General features: G+C 31.6%; 3 protein-coding genes across 3 annotated transcripts; all 3 read left to right on the top strand.

Annotated features, from left to right (window-relative positions):
• Nucleotides 1–57: 57 nt before the first annotated feature.
• LOC111416804 (keratin, type I cytoskeletal 10-like) lies at nucleotides 58–2,028 on the top strand. Its single transcript, XM_023048906.2, has 4 exons — nucleotides 58–161; nucleotides 227–287; nucleotides 414–617; nucleotides 1,630–2,028. The coding sequence occupies exons 1-4, from the start codon at nucleotides 153–155 to the stop codon at nucleotides 1,839–1,841; spliced, it is 486 nt and encodes a 161-aa protein (XP_022904674.1). The 5' UTR covers nucleotides 58–152; the 3' UTR covers nucleotides 1,842–2,028.
• Nucleotides 2,029–6,924: 4,896 nt separating this feature from the next.
• On the top strand, nucleotides 6,925–8,202 carry LOC111416802 (mpv17-like protein). Its single transcript, XM_023048905.2, has 5 exons — nucleotides 6,925–7,059; nucleotides 7,140–7,403; nucleotides 7,463–7,551; nucleotides 7,618–7,730; nucleotides 7,792–8,202. Exons 2-5 carry the CDS (start codon nucleotides 7,275–7,277, stop codon nucleotides 8,028–8,030), a joined length of 570 nt encoding a protein of 189 aa, XP_022904673.1. The 5' UTR covers nucleotides 6,925–7,059; nucleotides 7,140–7,274; the 3' UTR covers nucleotides 8,031–8,202.
• Nucleotides 8,203–8,423: 221 nt separating this feature from the next.
• LOC111416800 (uncharacterized) lies at nucleotides 8,424–16,619 on the top strand. The gene is made up of 6 exons (XM_023048903.2): nucleotides 8,424–8,572; nucleotides 8,658–8,710; nucleotides 14,608–15,600; nucleotides 15,908–16,126; nucleotides 16,179–16,362; nucleotides 16,428–16,619. The coding sequence occupies exons 1-6, from the start codon at nucleotides 8,566–8,568 to the stop codon at nucleotides 16,598–16,600; spliced, it is 1,629 nt and encodes a 542-aa protein (XP_022904671.2). The 5' UTR covers nucleotides 8,424–8,565; the 3' UTR covers nucleotides 16,601–16,619.
• The last annotated feature ends 1,548 nt before the right edge of the window (nucleotides 16,620–18,167 follow it).

The raw sequence follows: 18,167 nt of genomic DNA, 5'->3' as shown, positions 1-18,167 counted from the left end.
CCACCACAATCACCAGTCTTCTTACAACTGGTTACTTCCGAAAGAACCGTTCATTTTAGAAGGGATCTTAGATATAAAAAGATCCAACCAGCGGAAGTTATAATCAGTCTTTCAAGTTAACAGCTCACTAAAACATTACCCACTAAATAAAAATGGTTAAGGTAGTTATTCTTATTAACTTTTAAATTTGTTTGAATAAATTAAAAAATTGCATTTTTATTTCTAGTTCATTATCCTTTTGGTTGTTGTCGTTTTCGATGGAGTTTTCTGTGGAACACTTCTCGGAGGTATGTTTTAAGTTATTAAACTTTCCCAACACTTTTTTAATCTATCACAATTGGAAAGTGAAAAGAAAGTTATGCACCTAATAAGCAAACGGATTTAATTAAATATAATTAATTGAAATTTGTTAGGTCATGAAACTTTGAGTTTCGGAGGTGGTGGTGGAGATGATTATGGTGGCAGCAGTTTTGGAGCTGGCAGTTACTCTGGATTAGAATCTGCTGGAGGTGATAGCCTTCAACAAGCCGGAGGCGATGGAGATTATCATCATGGAACTAGTGTTGTTGGTGGTGGACAAGCACCTCAAGGACAAACTTTAGACTTAACTGATGGAGGTAATAAAAAAATTTAAATATAAATTATTGTTTTCTATTCTGCTATAACTATAACAACTAAGTAAGAAATATTTTACCTTTAGGAGTTTCTGAAAATCGTTGGAAACTTTCTCTAATAATGTTTTATTCGTAATGGAAATCTATTAAAGCTTCCAAAATTTGTTTGGAAATTTCTGCAACTTCGTGGATCTCATTGGTAACTCACAAGACGTCTTTAGTAGTTTCTGGATATCATTGGAAAGTTTTTGTAATCTCTAGACATTTTTAATTTTCCTCCAAAAATATTTTATTGTCTTTACAAATCTATTAAAGACCTAACAAATGTTCTGGTAATCTCAAGACAACTTTGGAAGTTTCAGGATATCATTGAAAACTTTTTGGAATCTTTAAATATCTGCGATTATCCTTTGAAAACCTCTAAAAGTGTACTAAAGACTTTCCAAACCCATCACAATACAACTTTAGAGATTTCTGGATATTATTGGAGACTTTTAGAATCTCAAGATATCTTTGAATTTCTTTAAAAACCACCCAAAAAAATATTTTGACGTTTATGCAAATCGTTTGAAGATCTTGAACAATTCTTGGAACTCCCAAAACATTTTTAGGACTTTCTAGATGTCGTTGAAAACTATTAGGTATTCCTAGATATCGTTGAAAATCTTTAGGAAACACTCCAAACAAAACTCTCAACATCAAAGCTAATTCTACACTGTCACAGAATATAGTAAAGCATGCAATCTTTTTGATTTTGACAGCCTCAAAGTTAATTGCAAAAGTGATTGCGCACAAATTCTGCAGACTGGAGTTTTTGCTTTCTTTTAGCAAAAAATGTTAAGCACACCTCTTTAGAAATAACATTCAATTCTCCAAAAGGTACACAGGTTAGCCATGATGTTGGCAACACCTTAATGTAACAGTATATAATATAATCCTTATAAAACTCATGATACAAAGATGAAGTTGCGACATATTTTAATAATTAATTAATTTTATTTACCTTTTTTTTCAGGTGGTCACCAAGGTATCTTCGGTGGCAGCTTCATCTCAGCTGGAGTAGGTGGAAAATCTGGTCAACACGCTGAAGAAGGTGGTCACGAAGGGCTCGGAGCTTACGCTGGTGCGTCCAGTTACGATGTCGGCGAACACGGCAGCGAAATTGCTGGAGTTTTATCCTCGAGTGTCCACGACATTCCCATCGAAGCCCTCCATTATCACCATTAAATCGGTGTTTGAAGACTGAAGAAGAAAAAGTAGGATATTGTAAATAAACGTTGTTGTTCTTTCTGTGTTAAAAAACTGTTTTTTTTGTAGATCATTTTGTTGTTATTATTTTTTTGTTGTTACATTTTTAATATTAATCTTATTTGTTGATTCTTTTTTTAAATAATAAAAGTTTTCTATTAATTAATTTTCTTTTATTTATTTATATACACTGTGTTAATTAATTGCAAGTATGCAACCAATATTACAATATAATATAATACAAGATTTGCGTATTGCAATACCAATACTGTGATATTGGTTGCATACGTCGGATACGATAATTAATTAACACTCTGTACTATACCGGGAATATCATACAGGGTGCCCATTATGTATGGAATATAGTATATATCTCGGTAAATGTTGACTTTATAAAGAAACATTTTATACAAAAGTTGTTTCATATTTTATTTGCCATAATAAGACTGCATTCAATTGTTTTTAATTCAGGAAACAAATGAATAACGAATAATACTTGAATTTTTTTAAATGGCAATGTACCCTTTTGTTAGGGTCATTTGATAGAGATTACTTTTCTCTTTACGATGACGTAAAATTTTTGTACCCTTACATCAGAAAATTCGTTATCAAAAGTATTGAAAAAAATAGTTCACAGACAACTGACTGAGATTCTGAAGGCTGAGCACATTATTCCAGTGAAACTGCTCTGAACAATATAGTGGATGATATTGTTATTGCAACTGACTCTTATGGGGCTGTTGGATTTCTCCAGAGCATTCGATACTCTAAACCAAGACTTGTTAATATCAATTCTTGACCATATCGGGCTAGATTCTATCTCATTAGCTTTTTTCAAAAATTACCTTAATAGCAGGATTCAATCAGTCAGCATTGATCAAGTAAAGTCGAGTGCTTTGGAGATAAGGTCTGGGGTCCGCTTCTTGGCCCTACACTATTTAAAATTTACACGATAAATTTCAATAGCTTTGTTGATTTCTGTAGGGTCCACTATAATACTCAGATTTATTTGTCCTTTTCTGAGGGCTACTTTGATAAAAGCTTCAAAAAGTTTAAACGTGACTTGTATGATATTATCGATGGAGCACGGGAATATTGCTTAAAAATAAACGCTAATAACACCTAGATCATTCTGTTTGGGCCCCCGAAGATAAAACAGAAATTTATTGATGGTTTTTATCGCCTGTCGATAGGAAATACTCTTATTCCTTTGAGTAAGTCTGTCAAAAACCTGGGACTGGTCATGGATGAGGCGTTAAGCTTTAGAGAGCACACTAAACAGTTGATTGGTCGTTAAAATTGATTTACTCTAATCGTTATAATCTTGACTGGCACACAAAAAAGCTTTTATGCAACTCTCTCGAATCGTTTAATTTTTTTTAACATGAAATCTTGCAGATACATCCACAAAGCCTGCTTGTATATAGGGTCATCACTGAAGTTACCTCTCCATACCTGGCAGATATTACCTGCACGACAGGATTAAATTCAGAACGGCCGTACTGATAAACGTAATGATAATATTTGTGTTTTGATTCCCTTTTATCATCGTGTGTGTTAATGAATGTGTAAATAATAGTTGTACTTCAACGATGAAAAATTTGATTTATGTTTTTCTGTTGGTACCGGTTTCGGCGTGTTAATGCCATCCTCAGGAAACCACGTTACACAATTTTATGTTTTCTTTTTATCAATTTGTTTGTTTAATATATTTTATCAAAATAGAAAATAAAATACGGTGTTTTTCTTATCAGAACAGATTTGTTATCGCCATATACAATAATTTACCTCGGCACCTGATTGGACTACACCTGAACCGATTTAAAAGAGCATTGAAGTGTTGGGTGATGGTTGAGTAACGGCGGGCTTCAGTGAGTAGCTAGCTGTATATGTACATGATCCGATTCCCAAGTGTTATGTTTAATTATTAATTACTTAAGAAAGCAATAATTTCATCAATTTTTCATATTTTCGTATCTATCTCGATATTGACGTATCTAAGAGCAAAAGTGCAAGAGAGCAATATTGTTAACAATAAAATTTGCTACAATTTTTGTTATAAAAGATTTCCTATAGCATGCTCCGATTCTCAAGTGTTACCTTTAATAATTTGAAAGAGCAACAAATTCATCAAATTTTCATATTTTCGTATCTATCTCGATATTGACGTATCTAAGAGCAAAAGTACAAAAGAGCAATATTGTTAACAATAAAATTTGCAACAATTTTTGTTATAAAACTTTTCTTATAGCAAGCTCCGATTCTCAAGTGTTACCTTTAATAACTTGAAAGAGCAACAAATTCATAAAATTTTCATATTTTCGTATCTATCTCGATATTGACGTATCTAAGAGCAAAAGTGCAAGAGAGCAATATTGTTAACAATAAAATTTGCAATAATTTTTGTTATAAAAGATTTCTTATAGCATGCTTCGGTTCCCAAATGTTACCTTTAATTACTTGAGAAAGCAATAAATTCATCAAATTTTCATATTTTCGTATCTATCTCGATATTGACGTATCTAAGAGCAAAGGTGCAAGAGAGCAATATTGTTAACAATAAAATTTCCAACAATTTTTGTTATAAAAGTTTTCTTACAGCATGATCCGATTCCCAAGTGTTACTTTTAATTACTTGAGAAAGCAATAAATTCATCAAATTTTCATATTTTCGTATCTATCTCGATATTAACGTATCTAAGAGCAGAGGTGCAAGAGAACAATGTTGTTAACAATAAAATTTGCAACAATTTTTGTTATAAAAGTTTTCTTATAGCATGATCCGATTCCCAAGTATTACTTTTAATTACTTGAGAAAGCAATAAATTCATCAAATTTTCATATTTTCGTATCTATCTCGATATTGACGTATCTAAGAGCAAAAGTGTAAGAGAGCAATATTGTTAACAATAAAATTTGCAATAATTTTTGTTATAAAAGATTTCCTATAGCATGCTCCGATTCTCAAGTGTTACCTATAATAACTTGAAAGAGCAATAAATTCATTAAATTTTCATATTTTCGTATCTATCAGGATATTGACGTATATAAGAACAAAAGTGTAAGAGAGCAATATTGTTAACAATACAATTTGCAATAATTTTTGTTATAAAAGATTTCTTATAGCAAGCTCCGATTCTCAAGTGTTACCTTTAATAACTTGAAAGAGCAACAAATTCATCAAATTTTAATATTTTCGTATCTATCTCGATATTGACGTATCTAAGAGCAAAAGTGCAAGAGAGCAATATTGTTAACAATAAAATTTGCAACAATTTTTGTTATAAAAAATTTCCTATAGCATGCTCCGATTCTCAAGTGTTACCTTTAATAACTTGAAAGAGCAACAAACTCATAAAATTTTCATATTTTCGTATCTATCTCGATATTGACGTATCTCAGAGCAAAAGTGTAACAGAGCAATATTGTTAACAATAAAATTTGCAACAATTTTTGTTATAAAAGTTTTCTTATATCATGATCCGATTCCCAAGTGTTACCTTTAATAATTTGAAAGAGCAACAAATTCATCAAATTTTCATATTTTCGTATCTATCTCGATATTGACGTATCTAAGAGCAAAAGTGCAAGAGAGCAATATTGTTAACAATAAAATTTGCATTAATTTTTGTTATAAAAGATTTCTTATAGCATGCTCCGATTCCCAAGTGTTACCTTTAATAACTTGAAAGAGCAACAAATTCATAAAATTTTCATATTTTCGTATCTATCTCGATATTGACGTATCTAAGAGCAAAAGTGCAAGAGAGCAATATTGTTAACAATAAAATTTGCAATAATTTTTGTTATAAAAGATTTCTTATAGCATGCTTCGGTTCCCAAATGTTACCTTTAATTACTTGAGAAAGCAATAAATTCATCAAATTTTCATATTTTCGTATCTATCTCGATATTGACGTATCTAACAGCAGAGGTGCAAGAGAGCAATGTTGTTAACAATAAAATTTGCAACAATTTTTGTTATAAAAGTTTTCTTATAGCAAGCTCCGATTCTCAAGTGTTACCTTTAATAACTTGAAAGAGCAACAAATTCATCAAATTTTATATTTTCGTATCTATCTCGATGTTGACGTATCTAAGAGCAAAACTGTAAGAGAGCAATATTGTTAACAATAAAATTTGCAACAATTTTTGTTATAAGAAATTTCCTATAGCATGCTTCGATTCCGAAATGTTACCTTTAATTACTTGAGAAAGCAATAAATTCATCAAATTTTCATATTTTCGTATATATCTGGATATTGACGTATCTAAGAGCAAAAGCAACAATATCTAATTGTTTTATCTCTAATTCTTCTATGAGTTTTCATTATTTCCTTGCAATTGGTATTGATATACTTTTTTCTTTTGTTGTTTTTTTTCTTTACGGCATTTCTTTCTGTTAGGTTGAGTCCGCCTATATGTTCGGGCTTTTTTCTTGTATCGAATGTGGTATATTATTTATATATTATATTACTTCACAAGATTGTAATTATAAAATTGTCCGAACAAAGTGACTATTATTATTAGTTCTAGTGATAGTGCTAGTATAAAACTTGAACTAACACTAGACCGAGAACTAGAAACATTCGGATTTAGCCGCAAGTCTCTCAAGACGGCTAAACCCGAATGATTCTAGTTCTAGGTCTAGTGTTAGTTCTGGTTTTAGACTAGCACTATCACTCGAACTAACACAATAGTACAAGTGTAAAACTAGAACTAACACTAGACCTAGAACTAGAAAGTATCGAGTTTGAAGACGCACGGCTAAACACGAATATTTATAGTTCTAGGTGTAGTGTTGCTTCTAGTTTTAGTTCAATAAAAATATACAACATGATATCTTATGTTAACTAGCACTACCTACCACTGTCACTAGAACTACCTTAGACCTAGAACTAGAAACATTCAGACATGTTGCATTTTATGTGAAACAAAGTAAGTAGGTACGTCCTGGTTTCTATGGAAATATATTTTTGTATATTGCATTTTAAGTGAAATTCACTGTATGTGTACATATATAAAAAAAATTTTATTGTATTGAGGTTATTATTATTTCTTAACGAGGTTAGGATGGAGATCGTTAACTGTCAATTGAAGTCAATTTAAATTTTAAATAGCTGAATGTTTAATGCGTTTAAAACAAATTTGTGAGTTGCATTTCGAGAAGAGGCACGGCGAGATCTTAAAAAAAATAGTAAGTGTAAAATAGAAAAATTTCCACAAACAAGGTTATCTTATCTTGACTCTCAAAATTTATTTTTATTTTCGGTAAAGGCGGAATGGGAGAAGGTGCTTAAACTGCATCTATGACCCAAATTTACAAGTTGCTTTCACTTAATACGATTTAACGTTTGAATCTCATTCCGTTCGTGTTCTTTGTTGGTTTTGGATTAAATAATTTTGGGGGAAATGTCCGGTTTGATTCGCCTTTTAAAGTCTGGATTAACAAATTATCCAATTATAACGAATGCGGGAATTTTTGGGACGATGTTCGTCGGAGCTGAGTGCATCAATCAAACGTTATCCAAAAAAATCTTGGTGAGATTAAATAAATAAAATTAATTAATTATTTTTTTTTTAATATTTGTTTTTAGTAGACTGAAAAACCAAAGAGTTACGATTTCGATTGTATACAAAGATGCGGGATTTACGGCACTTTAATTCAAGGGCCATTAATGACTGTTTGGTAAGTACTTCGTTAAATAAAGTGTTAATTGATTCAATTCGCACTTTTTTTATCAAATAAAAACAGGTATCGTTGGCTGGATAAAACGTACGCTTCAACTGCGCCAAAAATTGTCCTTAGAAAAATGTTAATGGATCAATTCTTGTTTACACCACTTTTATACGCAATTTTTTACACGTGTAAGTTTATTTAATTCAATTTTAATTTCTTTTAATAAATAATTAACACTTTTACTTGCAGCGATGTCTATTTTGGAATGTCAAGAAAATCTTTTCGAAGAATTAATCCATAAATTCCCGAAAACGTTCACAGTAAGCTGCCTCTTTTGGCTACCAGTTCAAGCATTAAACTTTTCTTTAGTCCCTCCACTTTATCGAGTCATTTATATGGGAATAGCATCATTCGCTTGGGTCACAATTCTATGCTACATTAAAAGTGAAACCGTCGAAAAAGCACCAATAAAATCATCTAATAATTAAGTAAAAAAAATAATAATAAAAATAAAGATTTTTTGTAATAATTCAATCTTTTTGCTTCGCTATTAACTGTGATAAGTATTAACTATGATAAACCGTGTAATTTATATATTATTTGTTTGTTCGTGATACAAAATGCGTATTAAGCAAAAAAAATTATACATTCTTAAAACAATTACGCTCTTTTTTTTCTTTAATTCAAGGTCGTAACGTTTTCTGAAAATGCAAATATGCTAAAGAAGAAAATGTTTATCATTAAGTTGATTAAATCATAATCTTCTTTTGTTCGTTTAAAAATAATTTGTAAACAATAAAATCTAATTGAGACAAAGAAAAACTAATTATCTAAATCCTTTCCTATTAGAAAATAGAAATAGAAGGTTAAACGTACCTTTCAAAGTAGTTAAGTTATAAGCAAGACAGGTTGTGTTGTAACACTGGGTATATTTATTAAAACTGGAACGTATGCATTTTATTTTGAATCGGTGCGAAATCGAATCACGAACTGAAGAACTAAGTTAAATCGACCGATTTTATAATGTTTAGTAAGTTTCTTAATTTGGTTTAATTTTTTAAATTCGTTGCAAGTTTTAAAAAAGAAGTGTAACAAAAGTTTTTTTTATTAATTAGGTTTCTTAAGGATATGTTTGGAGTTTATATTAAGTGTCCATGGACTTTTCCAGGTAAGAATAATTATAAATTATTACTAAAAGATTAATTTATTAATAGAATTAAAGGAAAGGTTTGATTTTTTTATTAAGAAGTATGTAAAGTAGTTGAGCAATTCTTGATTATGCGAGAGTAAGTTTTTTATGTAACATGTTGTGGGAAATTTGTTTTTAGACAAATTCTAACTTAAAGAAAATTAAAATGAAAAATATTCTCTTAATTTAAATCTGAACGTTATAATATAAGTTTTTGGGATTCCTAGATATCTTTGAATATCCTTAGAAAACATCTAAAAGTGTTTTGGCAACATTTTGGAGTTATTGAAAACTTTCCGGATATTCAGACATCTTTAAGAGTTTCTGGACATCGGTGAAAACTTTTTGTAATCTCTAAGTATCTTGGAATACCTTTAGAAATGTTCTAAAAGTGTTTTGGAGATTTTGCAAAACCTTAGGAAGTATTCTGGATATCCCCAGACAACTTTAGGGATTTCTGGATATCGTTGGGGACTTTTTTGAATCACAAGATATCTTTGAATTTCTTCAGAAATCATCTAAACAAAAAGTTTTGAACTTTGTGCAAATCGTTTGGAGATTTTGAACATTTTCTCAAGTTTCCAAAACATTTTTATATAACATGTTGTGGGATATTTGTTTTTAGACAAATTCTAACTTAAAGAAAATTAAGATCAAAAAAGTTTTCTTAATTGAAATCAGAACGTTAATATTATAAGTTACTTACTAAGTTACAACACCTATAACGCTCATTACAGTCGAATTTCTACGACAAAATATTAAAAAGCGTATAGACGTTATCGTTTATCTATGACAAACTTTTAGGAATTCACAGATATCTTTGAATATCATTAGAAAACTTTTAAAGTGTTTTAGAGATTTTGCAACATTTTTGGAGTTTTTGAAAACTTTCCGGATATTCCAAGACGTCTTTACGAGTTTCTGGGCATCGCACAGTGTTAGGAAGTTATGAATATCTGGCCAAAAATCTAATTGCAACTAAATGAAGTTGAAAATGTTTAATACCATTATAATATCTCCTTAATGCTTAGCTAGGATTTATTTCTACAATAAACAGTGCTTAAAACAAAATTTAGCGTTTTGAAACGAATATTTGAAAATAAAAGCGAAACAAAGGTTTTGTTGTGGGTTGGGTTGGATATTTAAGCTAATGTAACTCCGAAAACATGGTACATTTATTTCATGTACCCTAACAATAAGTAATATATACTTATATACTGTAATATATACAGAGTGTCTCACGTAACTAGTTCGTTAAAACTTTTTAAGGTTCCACTATTCATAATACTATTATGTAAATATTCAATTGTACATAAGAAAATATGTTGACTATTAAAAAACAATTAAAGACAATTAAAAGGTGTAATAAAAACTGTAGTATTCCATTTAAAATAACGAGGTTATGGTCTACTTCCGGTAGATCGGAAGTAGCAGCCATCTTGAAAATATTTTAGATCGAAAGTTCCGAATGAACAACTCATGCTACCAAAATTACAAAACTGTACAAATAGTGGACTCTAAACAAGTTCTAACGAACCAGTTACGTGAGACACCCTGTATACACTGTGTACAGGTGTCCAAATTTCGATGGGTTTGCAGGGTATCTCAGTTATTATGAAAGATAGAAAGTTGCGGCTTTCGCGAACCTGAGCTACTTTTTTGTGAAACTTACAATGGCGCAAACCAAATTTTCATAGCCCTTTTCGTTTTTGATATACAGGGAGTGTTTGAAATTTTCGATTTTCAGACACCTAAAAAAGTAAAAACGGGTTCTAATAGATTTTTTCACGTGGAATCCAATGGTGCACGTAGAATTTTTCTAGTCATCACGGTTTTTGAGTTATAAACACAACTCAAATACTAACTACTCAACTTCTAAAATACTTAACTCTTTATAACTCAAAAACCGTAATAACTAGAAAAATTCTACGTGCAGCATTGGATTCTACGTGAAAAAATCTATTAGAACCCGTTTTTACATTTCCGGATAGCCGAGATTCAGGAGGTGTCTGAAAATCGTAAATTTTGAAACACACCCTGTATATCAAAAACGAAGAGGGCTATGAAAATTTGGTTTGCGCCATTGTAAGTTTCACATAAAAGTAGCTCAGGTTCGCGAAAGCCGCAACTTTCTATCTTTCATAACAACTGAGATACCCTGCAAACCCATCGAAATTTGGACACCCTGTACATAAAGTATGAAATCAATTCGATAAAAATTTGAGGGATATTCTTCCCGAAAAAATTCTTGAATATCTATGTTATATTTTTTAACGCGCATAAGATCAGATACAATTGAAATACAGGTGTCCCAAAATTGAAATACCAAATGTTGACATTTTAAAATAAGAAACCCTATTTTTTGTTGCATTTATGGATTCTACCTAACTTCTGAGTATTTTTTATGTAGCTGTCTTCGAAAAAATAGCAGTTAAAAAATACTGTTATTATTTTATTTGCAATAATAAAGTAAACTACGCTATTCTCTGTTTCTGCATTAATTTGTGACAAATGTGTAATAATATAATGATAACCATAAATTATGTTTTAACCCATAAGCAAATTTAGTATTTTAACATACTGTTTTAAATTTTTTCTATACCTATATTTATCTTTCTTCGTCCTCACTGTGTTTTACAATTTCAATATTAGTTGCTATTGACGATAAAAAATTATTTCTTTCATCATCATTTTCAAAGCAGAGAAGCTTATAAGTTCTTCAAAAAAATCTGTATTATTCCTTGATTTCTTGCTATGAAATGATGTTATAATTGGGTCTGAAGATATTAATAGTCTATTTAAAATGTCTATTATTGTGTATTCTTGACATTTTTCTGGAAAAGTTCTCTCTATACCTTCTAAGGTCTTTATTCCGTGTTTCTTGCGCATCTTCTGAAAGCAGGCCAATCTGGATACTTAATGATTTTATTATTAAGTGGCCATGCACAAGAATTTTATGCACTGCCACTGGCATATAATACCAATTATATAATTGATTGTATAATAGAATTGTTACGCACGGTTAAACCCGAAAGTTTCTAGTTTTAGATCTAATAATAGAGTTAGTACTAATATTAATTCATAAAAAATAGTTATTCAGAAAAATTGCAAACGATTGATAGTTTCAAAACTAATTTTCAGTATTCACTGTCGAATATCCGTAGTCACCACCCTGTATATTAGCCATTTTATTGAAAATGCGAAATTTATTTGTTTAGGAACGGAAAGTATAGGCTTGAAACTACATAAAAAAACAAATTTCAACCTGGGATCTTGTGGGACTTTTTTTGTAGATTAAATTAAAGTTTAACATTGCAAATAAAATCTAAGCTATTACAGCGTTACATAAACAACACATACAGTATAAAATTATAGTGAAATTTCATAAGGGTACAACTTTTAATATGTTTACAATTGTTTTTCAATATTTATCAAATGTTTTTGAAAATTGATATGCAAAATAAGTGTTAACTTTACATGTAATTTTTATCCAGTGTTGAAGTTAATAAAAAGTGGTTATTGCGGAATAGCGAGTATTACGATATAACCTAACGATCCCTATTTGCCAAAATATTGAAAAAGAAAATAAGTTTGAAGATCTTGAAAAATGTTGTGAGAAATTTGTTTTTAGACAAATTCTAACTTAAAGAAAATTAAGATGAAAAAATTCTTTTAATTTAAATCAGAACGTTAATGTTATAAGTTACTTTATGCAAATCGATTAGAGATATTGAACATTTTCTGAAGTTTGCAAAAAGCTTTTATAGATATCGCTGAAAACCTCTAACACTCCAAAAAAAACTCTCAACATCAGAATTCTTCAAAGCAAATTCTACACTGTTAGAGTATAGGTATAACAAACATACCTGCTTTTTTTATTTTGGAAGACTCCATGTTGATTGCAAGATATAAATTATCTAGATTTTGCAAAATCTTTGGAGTTATTGAAAACTTTCCGGATATTCCAAGATATTTTTAGGAGTTTCTGGACATTGGCGAAAACTTTTTGTACTCCCTAAATATCTTTGAAAATCTTTAGAAATCCTCTAAAAGTGTTTTGGAATTATTAAAAGTATTCTGGATAACCTAAGACAATTTTAGGGATTTCTAGATATCCTTGGAGACTTTTTGGAATCTCTAGAGATCGTTGAATTTCTTTAGTAACCACCTAAACAAATCTTGAACATTTTCTGACGTTTCCAAAACATTTTTTGGGCTTTCTAGAGATCACTGAAAACCTTTAGGAAACCTCTAACACCCCAGACAAAACTCTCAACATTAGAATTCGTCAAAACTAATTCTACACTGTTAAGGTATACCTATATAATAAGCATTTATTATAATTGCTGCCAGGCTGAAGGGAGTGGCCCCTCTCGTCACCGTGACCTATAAGAAGTATTGTAACTTTAGCCCTCCAAAAGCTTAGGGTAAATGTAGGTCCTTAATGAACCTTAGTCTTGTTCCTTTATGTCGGTAGGTGTCAAAAGAGCTTTAACGAAAATTTTGTGCCTTAAGCGGCCTCTGGCAACGTAAGTACATAGTATATGTTCAGCCGTTTCTGACTCGTCGTTGCAAAATCAACAAATTGCAAAATTTTATTGGCGCATGGCCTGTCAGGAAAAGTGAGAGCGTCTTAAATCCCCTTTAGTGAGACATAAAACCTGTTTGGTTTTGTTTTGCAATGGAGTAATCATACTCTTCGCTTGTCTATGACCTGGATGTTCTTTCCAGCGTAAGGCTACCTTCGAGGCCTCCCAATTGTTGATTACTTGTTTTATTTCCACAAACGGGTTGGCGCCCAATGAAGGGCATTTTCACTGCCTCTTTGGCCAGCTTGTCCGCTTTCTCATTACCCTCAATGTCCCTGTGATCTAGAACCCACCATAGAGTAACATCATTTCCCCTAGCGAATTTTTCTCTCAGGTAGCGGAGTCACACGTGTAGGCCTGAATTGCTTTTAGGGCGACCCGACTGTCTGTGGAAATGTTTATGGGTACACCTTTCTGTTCCTTTTGAAGGTTCAAAGCTGTGCAGAAGTTAATAGCAAGAACTTCTGCTTGAAAAATGGTTATGTCCGAGCTGAAGGGCAATTTAATGAGGCTAATACCCATGGCTACTCCGGATCCAATTGTCTTTGAAGCATCCGTGTAGCAAGCAAGGACTCCTCTTTTCAGTTGAGGCTCACCCTTAGTCCCATCATACCTGCTTCTAAATATGACCTTATACTGCTGGTCAAAATTGTATTCTATCGGTAATAATCAAGTGATTTAGACATGGGTCCTTGAGGATTTCAACATGTCCTCTGAAGTTATCCTGCATCTGCTTAGCTGAAAAGCATGTTTTCAGTAATAAGGCACTTAAAGCTGCCTCCTTTTGTATACATAAATGAATTGTTGTGCTGTCTTATGATTTGTGTTTTGCCACCAAATCAGTGAGGCATGGGCGACCATGGGTCTGATTATTGCTACGTAGGTCCAATGAGCCATTAGTGGTTTGATAAAAACCACGAATGGTCGATTCTGCTTTTTTTTTATTATGGCAGATTCCATGTTGATTGCAAGATCTAAATATTTTAACATTATTTTGGAGATTTTGAAAATCCTTTGAAGATCTTGAAAGTTTTCTGGAATTCCCAAAACATTTTTAGCATTTTGCAAAACCTTTTTAGTTATTTTTATTCATTACAATATTAATGAGAGCTCAACTTAGACTGCCTCCCCAGCAAATTCCTGTCAATATAGGTGCTTTTGCTGAGTTCAATGTTTGTTCTAACTCATATTGTTGTTCTGTTTTCAATTGTTCTAGACTTCTAATATAGTTAAGGATAATGACGTGTTCTTGTGGAATCGTATAATTGATATATCATTTTTTTGTAGAAAGTAGCCCGAAGAAAACCCTACATTTCAATCATCACCCGTTCAATACCCGGCGAAATCTTCTTAGCATTCTCAACTTTAACAATTTCAATAATACTATGCACAATTTCCGGAATAATCTTATTTTTTCTGACCATATATCGTTACGTAATCGACAAATACCTGCGATTAAAACACAAAAATGATTACGTCGGCCTAATACACGGAACAGACGCCGTTTGGGCTATCGAAGATAACTCCAGAGGAATCATAAATGGTCTGATGATAATCGAAACCGATTATGAACCGGAAGAGTTTTTCGTCCGAATGAAAAAACGCGTTTGTAATTCTTTGTTGAAATCGAAAAAGTTTCGATATGTCCGAGGAAAATTCGGCGGTTATTTGTATTATCTAAGGAATCGAATGCGCGATGATGATGTTGTTGGGAAAATTGAAATAATTAAAAATGGGGAAGAATTAGATAAAGATGAGTTGATGATTTTGTTATCGAATTATTGTAATAAAAAATTACCTTACGATGATTGTGGAACGAATGAGGTTCTAATCGGTTTACAATCGGTGAAATGGCGGGGAAATAAGAAATGTAAGTATCAATATCCGGTTTTATACCGATTACATCATTGTATCGGTGATGGGATTTCAATGCAACAATTGGTGATGAAAACTTTAACGGATGGAAATGTTACAACGGTAATTAGCGAAATTTTAAAGAAAGACGATGGTGGAAAGAAAAAGAAAGGTGATGGTTTATGGAAATTTTTTATGAAAATAGTTCGATTATCCGCACATCGATTAGCTTATTTAGAAGAAAAAGAAGTAAATTTTATTCATGGAAAAGAACTTTCCGGCGAAAAACATTTAGTTTGTTGCGTTGAAGATGAACCAGAACACTTAGAAATGATCAAAAACATTAAAAAGAATTTAGGAGAAGGTGGATTTTCGGAGGTTTGCGTTTCTGCCGTTGCAGCAAGTTTCTCTGATTATTTTCATCAGGTAAAAAATTATATTTTATCTAATTCCATTATGAAAATTAAATTTTACATGTCTTTCTAACGACACTTTTTTTATAACTAGTGATGTAATGAAATCATTACATCACTAGTGATGTAATGAATTCCATTACATAACTAGAAATTGATAAATTGACATCTGTCACTAATAGAATAAGTCAAGTTTTGAACAAAAATTGCTATTGCAATGGAAATAGATAAAATTTGCAAAAAAAAATTAGTCTTTTCATAACTGCTTACGTAAATATCTATTATTTTTTCAAAAACACAAAAGAATTATTTCGTTTCAGAATCAAAAGAAAGAAAATATACCCAAAATTATTTCCGCTGCGGTTACAGTGATACCACCAAACGAAAAAATCGATATAAATGATCCAAAAATTCCTACGCATAACCGGTTTTCTTTGACTTTAGTCGGATTACAACTTGAAAAGAAACAATCGATTTTAGATGTTTTAAAATATACAAGAAATGAATTTAATTGTATCAAAAATGCGATTGATGTTGTTGTAAGTAATTTTGTGCTGTATAAAAATTATGTTGAGAAAAATAATTTTTTAGTGGAATTATTGGCAAATGAAACACATTTTTGGTTTATTACCAACATCAACAGTAAAATCCCTAATGGATCGCGCTGATAGTAGCATTGGGTTTAGTATTTTACCCGGGACGAATTTAGTGACGATTTGTGATGGATTAAAAGTGTTGGATTTTATATTTTGGATACCGAACAAAGCTATAGTTGGTAAGATATTTAAAAAACACTTCTTTTTTGTTGAAATTTAATTTATGATGATCTTTATCTTTTAGGATTAGGAATATCTCTTTATACTTATGACGATCGAATTCAGCTGGGTTTATTGGCGGATAAAACCGTCTTACCGAAATATGAAGACGCAAAAATGATTTTAAAAGGAATTTTTAGTAATATTGAGAATATGTATATCGCAAGTCTTGAGGAAAAAAAGAATCAAATGAAATAAAATTAGATTAGTTTATTAAGATAGTGTTTTAATGCAGACGTGGTTGCCAAAGTTATCCTAGTAAGAAAATGATCACTTAAAAGAGGATATTTTAGTAAAATCCATAATTCTGTCAACTGCATTCTACCATATTGTGCTCTAAAACTGGTATCATAATAGACTCTATAAGATTTACTTCTTTTGCAGAAGTAAAAAATTTTAAATTTAGACAAAGTTATCGAAACTAGATGTTTCCCAAACCAAGCACATAATTAGTTGTGAAAATATAGTAGTTTTATTCAATCAGCTAAATTTTCTGCATCTTTGTATACATTTTCTTTAAAATTAGGATTTCTTGCCATAATTCAAAGTTACGCGTACGTGATGAAACATTAGCCGGTCACACACAGACGTTCTTTCGTTTCAAAATCGTTGCGTGTTCAGATGGCATCATGTTCCATACACTTGGCAAAGCTTGAGCTTTATCTCACTAAACAAGATTTCATTGCTTATACCTGTTTCCTTCACAACAAAGACCAGTGTTTGACTCGCACATTCTAACGCTATCATAAAATGTACATGCTCTAACACCTGATTCAGTGTGAACTCAGGTGCTTTGATGCAAGAGCTTCTCTATGAATAATGCAATGGGTTCATAGATACCACCTAAATTTGTTGTGCGCATAGGCTATTTCCGAAACTAAAAGAATTATTATTTAATGTGCATAATTAAGGTTCAAAAGAAAACCGACATTCCTTCATGCTATAATTAGGGTTTCAAAACAAAACTGACCTATCCCAACATTCTTTCAAGCTATAATCTACAGGAATCCCAGCAGAACAACAGAAGAGCTTATTTGCACAGTTCCCAGAACCTCCAAGGATATATGGATTACCCAAAATCCATAAACCAGATGTTCCACTATGCCCTATTGTCAGTGTCATAAATTCTCCCACCTATCAACTAGCAAAACACCTTGCCAAATCTCTTTTAAAATCTCTTTTTTTTCATCTACCCCCAAACAGCATCACCACTGATTTGCCAGCATTTGCAACCTACAGAGATCGTTTTCATAGTTTCATGGTTCAAACGATATATACAGTTGTAAATCATCTGCATACATATGATAATCTGCATGCCTCAACTGACATGAAAGTTGGGAAGTATATAAATAGTAGAGAAAATAGTAGTGGGCCCAAGATACTACCCTGTGGGAACCCTCTATTAATTGGTCCAGGTTCCGATACGCAACTATCAATCTTCACAACTTGTGATCTATCAGTAAAATAACTTCGAAGTAGCTGTCGCAGCTCACTCCCAATCCCCATGTACTGCAATGCCGAACACAACACATCACGATCAACAGTCTCGAACGCTCTACTAAAATTTAACCATACTACAACTGAATTTAATCCTAAATCCTGGGCCTTTAGAAGATCACCGGTCACTGACTGTCACGGACTGACATTCTGGCAGTATGTGATTTACTTGGACGTATTCATATAGTTGCTTAAAGATAATTTTTTTAAAAACTTTAGACAAAATGGGCAATAAGTGAATTGGTCTAAAGTCCTTCGCCTCTACAGG

Source organism: Onthophagus taurus, chromosome 3 (assembly GCF_036711975.1).
Source record: "Onthophagus taurus isolate NC chromosome 3, IU_Otau_3.0, whole genome shotgun sequence".
Lineage (NCBI taxonomy): Eukaryota > Metazoa > Arthropoda > Insecta > Coleoptera > Scarabaeidae > Onthophagus > Onthophagus taurus.
The sequence above is the reverse complement of the archived record's forward strand: the minus strand, read 5'-3'. Positions and strand labels throughout refer to the sequence as shown.

Bases quoted from the DNA above. Each gene is read 5' to 3' on its own strand.
- LOC111416802 (XM_023048905.2), top strand. From the start codon at position 7,275: ATGTCCGGTTTGATTCGCCTTTTAAAGTCTGGATTAACAAATTATCCA. The intron at 7,404-7,462 runs GTGAGATTAAAT...TGTTTTTAGTAG, and splicing joins CGTTATCCAAAAAAATCTTG to ACTGAAAAACCAAAGAGTTA. The intron at 7,552-7,617 runs GTAAGTACTTCG...AAATAAAAACAG, and splicing joins GGGCCATTAATGACTGTTTG to GTATCGTTGGCTGGATAAAA.
- LOC111416804 (XM_023048906.2), top strand. The intron at 288-413 runs GTATGTTTTAAG...GAAATTTGTTAG, and splicing joins CTGTGGAACACTTCTCGGAG to GTCATGAAACTTTGAGTTTC. The intron at 618-1,629 runs GTAATAAAAAAA...CTTTTTTTTCAG, and splicing joins TTTAGACTTAACTGATGGAG to GTGGTCACCAAGGTATCTTC.
- LOC111416800 (XM_023048903.2), top strand. The intron at 8,711-14,607 runs GTAAGAATAATT...ATTTTTTTGTAG, and splicing joins GTGTCCATGGACTTTTCCAG to AAAGTAGCCCGAAGAAAACC. The intron at 16,363-16,427 runs GTAAGATATTTA...TTTATCTTTTAG, and splicing joins ACCGAACAAAGCTATAGTTG to GATTAGGAATATCTCTTTAT.